General features: G+C 47.1%; 1 protein-coding gene across 1 annotated transcript; it reads left to right on the top strand.

Annotated features, from left to right (window-relative positions):
• The first annotated feature begins 4 nt into the window (after nt 1–4).
• Nucleotides 5–3,269, top strand: JAGN1 (jagunal homolog 1). The gene is made up of 2 exons (XM_007985165.3): nt 5–242; nt 2,335–3,269. The coding sequence occupies exons 1-2, from the start codon at nt 154–156 to the stop codon at nt 2,795–2,797; spliced, it is 552 nt and encodes a 183-aa protein (XP_007983356.3). The 5' UTR covers nt 5–153; the 3' UTR covers nt 2,798–3,269.
• The last annotated feature ends 6,906 nt before the right edge of the window (nt 3,270–10,175 follow it).

Here is a 10,175-nt window from a genome sequence, read left to right as displayed (position 1 = left end):
CTCCTGAGACAGAGGGGCCGGAAGTTCTCTTCACAGAGTCGCGCGGCTGTGGTGGTGGCGCTGCGGCGGCGCAAATAGGGTCCGTGGGCCACTTGGCGCTGTCGTTGCGGTAGCAGGTCCGCGTGAGGGGTTCGGGGGTTCTGGGCAGGCACAATGGCGTCTCGAGCAGGCCCGCGAGCGGCCGGCACCGACGGCAGCGACTTTCAGCACCGAGAGCGCGTCGCCATGCACTACCAGATGAGGTATGAAGTGAGGCGAGGAGCACGGAGGTTTTCTCCCCGGCCGGAGCCTGCGGGGCTTGGGGAGCGACGCCGGCCCGGCCTCAGGGTCTTGTTCCCCAGCCAGCCCCCGCGCACCTGCCAAGTCTCCTCTTCCCGTGACGGCTTCAGGCCTGTCCCCCATCCTGGAAAGCCCCGTCGCCCCCGCGAGCTCCACCCCTTGATCCACCCGGTGCCTTGAGGGGATCCAGCCCCGCGTGGACTCCCGAGTCACGTCGATGCTGGCCTTGCTGTGTCACCTTCGAAACCGAATTTCTGAGCCTCAGCTTCCTTATCTGTAGAGGGAGAAAATAATCTGCCTTTTAGGTTTTGGTGAAAGATTAATCAGTAATTCGTATAAAGGAAATAGCATAAGGCCTACCGCGTAATATATGGTAGGTGTTATATTTTGGGCCGTTTGGGGGGATATAGACAGTAAAAGGCAGCCTCTCCTAAGGATGCCTTGCCTAAAATGAATTCTATAAACACTCCCACGTAAGGAGTATTTCTACATTGGATTACTAGTTCGACAGATACTGAACTTCCAACCATCATACACTGCTAGACACTAGGTTATAATAGTGAGCAAAAGCAGACATGGTCTTTGTATGCATGCTATACCTTCAATAAACAATTTTATTTAAAAAAAGAAAAGAAAAAAACTGTTCCCTGCCTTCATGGAGCTTGAAGTCTAGAGGTAACTTTTTTTTTCCCCAACCTTTCCACATTTTCTACAATAAATATTTTTAAATAAAAATTTTAAAATGTTTACTTCCTTAAACCCATTGACCTCTCCCAGAATGTTCTTCATATCTTTCTCTCCAGAGTTTTGAAGAAGGACAAGCTCTTTGAACCCTCATTTCTTTCACATCTCTAGGCCCCTGCTGAAGGGGGCCTCACAACTTAAGCAGGTGTTTTCATGACAGCCCAGAGTGGAAACATTGCCCTTAGGGATATGAGGAGGATACATTTGGGACCTGAGAGAATTCGAAGAATAAGATAAGTGTGTACTTACTTTAGATGAAAAATCTGGCTGGAGAAGTATGGGCAGCCTGAGTACTTTTCCTCTCTGCCAATACCTTCCCCTCCAGGCTTTAATCCTATGGTGCAGTCAGAGTCCTCTTGCTAAACACAGCTCTGAGTTACCCTTCTGCCTTATTATTATTATTATTATTATTATATTAATTTATTTATTTTTGAGACAGAGTCACGCTGTGTCGCCCAGGCTGGAGTGCAGTGGCGCGATCTCAGCTCGCTCCGCCTCCCGGGTTCACACCATTCTCAGCCTCAACCTCCCGAGTAGCTGGGACTACGGGCGCCTGCCACCACGCCTGGCTAATTTTTTTGTATTTTTAGTGGAGACGGGGTTTCACCGCATTAGCCAGGATGGTCTCAATCTCCTGACCTCATGATCCACCCGCCTCAGCCTCCCAAAATGCTGGGATTACAGGCATGAGCCACCACGCTGGGCTCTACCTTTTTATTACTAGTATTGTTTTTTTTTTTCTTTTTTAATAGAGATGGGGTCTCATTTTGTTGCCAGGCTGATCTCAAACTCTGGGCTCAAGCATTCCTGCCTCAGCCTCCCAAAGTGCTTGGATTACAGTTGTGAGCCACCATGCCCAGCCTCTTCTGCCTTTAACTCTCATAGCCTTTGCGACTTCATATCCCACTACTCCTCTCCCCCTAATAATATGTTCCTGCCACATGTAACCAGTTGCTTTCTTGGAACACAAATACTTGGGCCTTTTTGCCTGCATGCTCCTGCATGGGATGCCCATCTTCACTCAATCCTGAGGCTAGTTCAAATATCACCTGCCTCTAGATAGTCATCTCTGACATTCCATGCCAGGCAGAGTCGATTCCTCCTTCCTGTGGTCTCATATGTCTGGGAACATATATTTACTAGAACTTTTTCACTTCATCTTCTAATTATTTTTTCCTCCTCTGCTCTTTGTGCCAGGCTTCTAGGCTGTTTTATTCAAATTTGTATCCCAGTGTCCAGTACAGTTGCCTGGCATATAGTTGGTGGTAAGAAAAATTTGAAAGGTACTTCTCCCTCTGCTCTGCCCCACAGTGTGACCCTCAAGTATGAAATCAAGAAGCTGATCTACGTACATCTGGTCATATGGCTGCTGCTGGTTGCCAAGATGAGCGTGGGACACCTGAGGCTCTTGTCACATGATCAGGTGGCCATGCCCTATCAGTGGGAATACCCATATTTGCTGAGCATTTTGCCCTCTCTCTTGGGCCTTCTCTCCTTTCCCCGCAACAACATTAGCTACCTGGTGCTCTCCATGATCAGCATGGGACTCTTTTCCATCGCTCCACTCATTTATGGCAGCATGGAGATGTTCCCTGCTGCACAGCAGCTCTACCGCCATGGCAAGGCCTACCGTTTCCTCTTTGGTTTTTCTGCTGTTTCCGTCATGTACCTGGTGTTGGTGTTGGCAGTCCAAGTGCATGCCTGGCAGTTGTACTACAGCAAGAAGCTCCTAGACTCTTGGTTCACCAGTACACAGGAGAAGAAGCATAAATGAAGCGTGTTGGACTGCTCTTTGGGGTGAAGCCTGGACCTCCCATTGAATGAAAGGACAGTAGTACAGCGGTTCTAAATTCCTTCTGGTGATTTTAGCAGCTGTGATGTTGGTACCTGGTGCAGACCAGGCCAAAGTTCTGGAAAGCTCCTGTTGCCATCTGCTGTGGTGGCAAAACTGTAATTTATTCCTGGTTGGCTAGAACTGGGTGACCAACAGCTATGAAACAAACTTCAGCTGTTTGAAGTTGAACTTTGAGGTTTTTCTTTAAGAATGAGCTTCATCCTTGCCTCCTCTCGGTCATTCTCCCCATTTCCATCCATTACCTCTTAGCCATTGAGACTGAAGGAAATAGGGAATAAATCAAATTACTTCATCTGTAGGTCATGGGTCAGGAAACATTTGGGAAGCTGCTGCCTCGGCAGGCTGTGGTCTCTTCTGCAAAGCATTTTAATTAAAAACCTCAGTAACCGTGCCCACACTGTGCCTTGTGTTTGGGGCTTGATAGAGTGTGAAAGGTGTGTTGCTTGAAAGGTGAGGCCTTAGACACTTAAGAGATGATGGGTAGAAGCCCCTTGAGAAACCTAGCAGTGGCCATAGAGAAGTAGATTGGGTATGGGGAACCTAAGTCATAGTTCTAACCTACAGCTGATTGGTTAGAACTATGGGCCAGACATTTAATCTCTCCCTCTATGAAATAGTTCATTCTCATTTATCTAGCTTAGGTTATGGGCTCTTTTAGTTGGATATTCACATTTATCATTCAGTGTTAACTGGGTGTCAATTATGAGTCCACTACTGTATAATGGCATCCAAAAGAATTTTAAAGTACCTCTGTTTATAGGGAGTTTACAATCTAGTAGAAACTTGTTATTCATGTGAAACAACCAGTGAACATAGTATCTAATGATGTGGAGCAAATACATTAAAAACAGGAAGGGAGAGATCTGTGATTAAATTAAAGGCCCTTTCACACCTGAAATTCTGACACAGTATTTATTGCATGAAAGATAATATGTCTGTTTGCACTTGATTTTATTGTCTCTGGATGATGCCCAGATCTGTAAGTGCAGAGCTCTGCCCTTTCCAGAGTTGTAGTCATTATTTTATTCTATAAACATTGTGTATGTACTTAGTCATTATTACTGAGTCACTTTTTTTTTTTTTTAATTGAGATGGAGTCTCACTCTGTCACCCAGGCTGGAGTGCAGTGGCTGGAGTGCAGTGGTGCGATCTCGGCTCACTGCAAGCTCCGCCTCCCGGGTTCATGCCATTCTCCTGCTTCAGCCTCCCAAGTAGCTGGGACTACAGGCGCCCACCACCACCGGCTAATTTTTGTATTTTTAGTAGAGACGGGGTTTCATCGTGTTAGCCAGGATGGTCTTGATCTCCTGACCTCATGATCCACCCTCCTCAACCTCCGAAAGTGCTGGGATTACAGGCATGAGCCACCGTGCCTGGCCCCTTTTTTTTTTTTTAAGGCAGAGTTTCATTCCCCTCACCCAGGCTGGAGTGCAGTGGCGCCATCTTGGATCACTTCTACCTACCAGGCTCAAGTGATTCTCCTGCCTCAGCCTCTCAAAGTGCTTGGATTACAGGTGTGAGCCATCGTGCCTGGCTGGCAGTACTTACCACTCTAAAACCTCTTCCTCTAGATGTCCTAATTATCTCAAAATAAGTATGTCCCAAACAGACCTTTGCCTTTCTGCCTTATAGCCATTCCTCTTCCTGCATCCCTTTGTTCAGGTGAGTATACCAAGAGTACAGCTCTGGATCATCTGTTCCGTGATCATTAAGTCCCTACTATGATCTTTGGTGCAACTTAAATGCCTTAAGCTCTGAGGTTTCCAAAGTGGTCCCAATCCACCAGTCCTGCATTATCTCCCAGTACTCCCAGTCTCACACTGTCTTAGTCAACTAAACCTCTTACGGATCCCATATAGGTTTCATGGTTTCCCAGTGTCCTTTGCTTAAAAATTTCCCTTTTCTATTTTTATACTGCTTTATTATCCTTTAAGGCCCAGTTAATATGGTAATTCATGAGCTTTCTGGTTCCTTCAAGGAACATGAATTCTTTCTCTGAGTTCCTATTTTACTGCTTTTAGGTACTGCATAGGAAGTGAAAAACATGCAATTCTTTTAATTTTTTTTTTTTTTTTTTTTGAGATAAGGTCTTACTCTGTCACCCAGGCTGGGGTGCAGTGACACGATCTCGGCTCACTACAACCTTTGCCTCCCGGGTTCAAGTGATTTTCCTGCCTCAGCCTCCCTAGTAGCTGGGATTACAGGAGCCTGCCACCGTGCCCAGCCTAATTTTTTTTTGTTTGTTTGTTTGTTTTGAGACAGAGTCTTGCCCTGTTACCTAGGCTGAAGTACAGTGGCTCAATCTGAGCTCATTGCAACTTTCCCTCCCAGGTTCAAGCGATTCTCCTACCTCAGCCTCCTGAGTAGCTGGGATTACAGGCGTGTGGCTAATTTTTGTATTCTTAGTAGAGACAAGGTCTCACCATGTTGGCCAGATTGGTCTCGACCTCCTGACCTCAGATGATCATCCTGCCTTGGCCTCCCAAAGTGCTGGGATTACAGATGTGAGTCACTGTGTGCAGCCTCACATGCAATTCTTGAGACAATTATTGTAAACTAAAGTCAGGGTATATTTCACAGAGGATAGAACCAAACTGAAGTAGAGATAGAATTTGGAGAGCACTAGTAGATGGAAATGTATGGATAATGGGGTTAGTATGTGCACCAGACACAGATTGCTCATTTTTAAAGAATTGGGATGCAAATAGTTTGAAATTTCTTTGGTTACTGGAATGGTACTTTGTGGACTTAGAGTATTATCAAAGACCCATTATGAAAATTATTGTCAACAATGCAAACAAACCAAAACTATTTGGTTTATGTTAGTTTTCTACTTGTTAGGTTGTTGGAATTTTGCTTTTGTGGACCTTTCCTATCACCTTTTCCTGCCTCATAGTTGTGTTCCCTGAAGCAAACAAGATTCCCTTGTTGTATCTTGATTTAGTAGAAAGAACATTATTTGAATCAGAATATATGTTCAAGTACCAATGCATCTACCAATCAGGACTAAAATCAACCCTCCCTATTTCACAGATTGTTTTAAAGATTAAATAAGGTGGCCGGGTGCAGTGTCTCATACCTGTAATCTCAGCACTTTGGGAGGCCGAGGCAGGCAAATCATCTGAGGTCAGGAGTTTGAGACCAGTCTAGCCAACATGGTGAAACCCCGTCTCCACTAAAAATACAAATGGGCATGGTGGTGGGTGCCTGTAATTCCAGCTACTCGGGAGCCTGAGGCAGGAGAATTGCTTGAACCCAGGAGGCGGAGGTTGCAGTGGGCCGAGATAGCGCCATTGCACTCCAGCCTGAGCGACAGAATGAGACTCTGTTTCAAAAAAAAAAAGTTGAAATATTGTGAAAGTGCTTTATGAACTATGTATCATTATATAAATGTGAAAGATGGTTATTTATTTCCTGATCTTTACAAGATTAGAGAATATAGGAGTTGAAGGGACTATTAGAGATCATCTAGGCCATGAGAAAGGCAATGTGGTATAATGGAATGAACAGTTTCTTCCTTTTTTTTTTGAGACTCACTCTGTCGCCTGTGCTGCAGTGCAGTGGCACAGTCTCAGCTCACTGCAACCTCTGCTCACACTTGGTTAATTTTTGTATTTTTGTAGAGATGGGGTTTCACCATGTTGGCCATGCTGGTCTCGAACTCCTGACCTCAAGTGATCTACCCACCTCGGCCTCCCAAAGTGCTGGGATTACAGGCGTGAGCCACCGTGCCTGGCCAACAGTTTCTTATATTAGACAGCCGTAGGTGGGAATTCCAGCCAGGCATTTTACTAACTTTTGCCTTGTGCAAGATACCTGAGCCTCTGTTCTTGATCTGACACATGGGCATCATTTTAGCTACTCCCAGGGTTGTTGTGAGGCTTAGATAATATGTATGAACAGGCTACATAGTATGGGTTTAATGAGTAACAGAATGCCTTCCCTTGATGAGCAGTGTTGGCTTCCTCACTGAGATTGGGAGTCTCTACCTCTCAGCAATAATTTCTTGCCTCAGAATTCTGGAGGTTGATCCTTCTGGAAGAGCAGATGTAAAGAAGGGATACTTGCCCACTCTTGTTTTACATTGATCTAATTGGTGTGCCTTCCTGCCCAGGGTTCCCTATCAGTGAGCAGAGTTGCCCTAAGTAGACATTAGGAATTGGCCATTACAGGAAGAACCTGGTGCTGCTGCTCCATGGTCTGACCAAAGTTCATGCACAGATAAGGCAGTGACAAGAAAAATGGCTGCCCAAGGTCCCCACAGTGCACACTAGGCATGTGCAGGGGCCTGCCAGGACTTCCTGAGCTCCTGGCTTTGTTCCCAAGTAAAGGCTATTAATCATGAAGTCTTGGTCAGCTCATTTAGACACAAACCACAGGTGAGACAGGCCTTAGCCACCTGCCAAGAAGACAGGGCCTCTGTGCTGAAGCCCTACAACACACGTTTATTGCCTTTACTCCAATTGGCCACCTCCTATTCCAGCCACAGTTACTCCTCCCTTGTTGACACTTGCCAAACAATCCCAACTCTCCTACGAGTCTAACCACTGGTAACTCATTATAAGATCTACTTTCCTTTCTTTCCAACAATTTCATTTCTTTCTTTACATTGTTAACCCTGCCAATTGTATCACACTGCTAAGTTTAGTACCTTCTGTGAACTACAGGGTCCAGAAACCCGCTGATCTCCCCCAGTAGTGTGTTCTGGCAGAAAGGGCCAGGAAGACATAGCGGTGAGTCCCAGATGAGAAAAGTGAGGCTCAGAGAGGAATAATTGGCAGGGATGGGAACCCAGGTCTTCTGGCCCATCCTGTTAGGACACCATCTCCTAGGCCTCATATGTCTGAACTTCTCACAGTGCTGCGGTGCTCAGCACTCTCTGATCTATTGGCAAGCTGACTGGTAGACTTGGCAGCCCTTTTCCCCCACCGATTCCAGGGAAAGTACCTGCATGCCTTCTGGGGGCTTCCCCCAGCACACGTGTGAAGTGTGGTTTGTGTGTGTGTGTGTGCATGTGTGTGTAGGAGACAGAGAAAGGGGATGTGTGTGCACAAGGGTCCATGTTAGCAGCACTCACAGGCTTCTGGCCAGCTCTGGAAAGGACATTTTTTGCCCCTCACAGTGTCCTCTTGCAGGTAGGATGCCTGGAGGGAGGGGAGCAGGTGGGGAAGGTCAGAGGAATGGCTTTTCCAATCTCACTCAGACCTAAAACTCATTCTGGCTTTACCTTAGTGATGCAAGCTGCCTGAGCTGGCCAGGCATGGAGCAGGAGGAGGCAATGTGGGGTGGGGGCAAGGGTGGGGAGGAACTCCACAGCGTAATCCTAGGAGAGAGATCAGCAAGTGAGGGACTGACTTCAGCTCTTAGGTGTGTGCGTTTGGACTTTACCTAATCTTCCTGAGTGTTTCACAGTCTGTAAAATGGGGTAATAAGACTCAACTCAAGGGTTGTAGTACAAATAAAATAAACCGGGCAAAATGCATGACTCAGAGCCTGATAGTAGGATTTCAGCAAATGTTGATCCCATCTCTTCCCCCTCCCTAGATTGTGCCAGAATTCACCCTGTGCTTCTTACTTTAAATACTTTTTGGAACAGTCTTTACAATAAATAAGTAAACCAGCAAGACAATAAATAAAATGCACACCTCCTTTTCTTTTTCCCCCTTTCTTCCTCACCTTTATTCCTTTTATTTTTCCAGCGGGTTCTGGAATGCTGTTTTACTTCCCTTTCTTCCCTCTTTCCCTCTCTTCTCCCATCTTCCTTCCCTTCCTTCTTCTCTTCCTCCGTCCCTTCCTCTCTTCCTCCCTCCCCTCCTCTCTCCCTCCCCCGCTTCCTCCCTCCCTCCCTCCCTTCCTCTTCCTTCCTTCCTTCTTATCTCCATTTCTTTCTTTCTTTCTTTTTTTTTGTTTTTGAGACGGAGTCTTGCTCAGTCGTTGTCCGGGCTGGAGTGCGGTGCCGGGATCTCGGCTCACTGCAAGCTCCGCCTCCCGGGTTCCCGCCATTCTGCTGCCTCAGCCTCCTGAGTAGCTGGACTACAGGCGCTCACCACTACGCCCCGCTAAGTTTTGTTTTTTTGAGACAGTGTCTCGCTCTGCCGCCCAGGCTGGAGTGCAGTGGCCGGATCTCAGCTCACTGCAAGCTCCGCCTCCCGGGTTTAGGGCATTCTCCTGCCTCGGCCTCCTGAGTAGCTGGGACTACAGGCGCCGCCACCACGCCCGGCTAGTTTTTTGTATTTTTTAGTAGAGACGGGGTTTCTCCGTGTTAGCCAGGATGGTCTCGATCTCCTGACCTCGTGATCCGCCCGTCTCGGCCTCCCAAAGTGCTGGGATTACAGGCTTGAGCCACCGCGCCCGGCCGCCCCGCTAATTTTTTTGTATTTTTAGTAGAAACGGGGTTTCACCGTATTAGCCAGAATAGTCTCGATCTCCTGACCTCATGATCCGCCCGTCTCGGCCTCCCAAAGTGCTGGGATTACAGGCGTGAGCCACCGCGCCCCGCCTCCATTTCTTTCTTTTCTGCTTCTCCTCCCATACCTTAACCAGGAGCAATTAACCAATATTTTCTCTGCGAGAGATCAGAAGATAAGGGTAAAGAAGAAAGGATTGTTTTAGAATAGAACCAAGTTTCTCACTTCATGCCTCCAGCCTTAGAAAACTCATTACTGGGCCAGGCTCAATGGCTCACGCCTGTAATCCCAGCACTTTGGGAGGCCGAGGTGGGCGGATCACGAGGTCAGCAGATCAAGACCATCCTGGCTAACAGGGTGAAACCCCGTCTCTACTAAAAATACAAAAAATTATTCGGGCGAGGTGGCGGGCGCCTGTAGTCCCAGCTGCTTGGGAGGTTGAGGCAGGAGAATGGCATGAACCCGGGAGGCGGAGCTTGCAGTGAGCCGAGATTGCACCACTGCACCCCAGCCTGGGCGACAGAGCAAGGCTCCCTCTCAGAAAAAAAAAATAATAATAATAAAAGAAAACTCATTATTGGCCAGGCGCAGTGGCTCACACCTGTAATCCCAGCACCTTGGGAAGCTGAGGCAGGATAATTGCTAGAGGCCAGGAGTTTGAGACCAGCCTGAGCACCATAGCCAGACCCTGTATGTAGCCAGGCAAAATGGCATGTGCCTGTGAAGGGAGGATTCACTTGAGTCCAGGTGGTTGAGGCTGCAGTAAGTGGTGACTGCGCCATTGTCCTCCAGCTTGGGTGATAGAGTGAGACTCTGTCTCAAAAAAAAAGAAATAAAAGAAAAAAAAGACCTCATTATTTATATAGATCTAAACCACTGTTAGGTAGAAT

The sequence above is a fragment of the Chlorocebus sabaeus genome, chromosome 22 (genome assembly GCF_047675955.1).
Source record: "Chlorocebus sabaeus isolate Y175 chromosome 22, mChlSab1.0.hap1, whole genome shotgun sequence".
In the NCBI taxonomy this organism is placed as follows: Eukaryota; Metazoa; Chordata; class Mammalia; order Primates; family Cercopithecidae; genus Chlorocebus; species Chlorocebus sabaeus.
The sequence above is the reverse complement of the archived record's forward strand: the minus strand, read 5'-3'. Positions and strand labels throughout refer to the sequence as shown.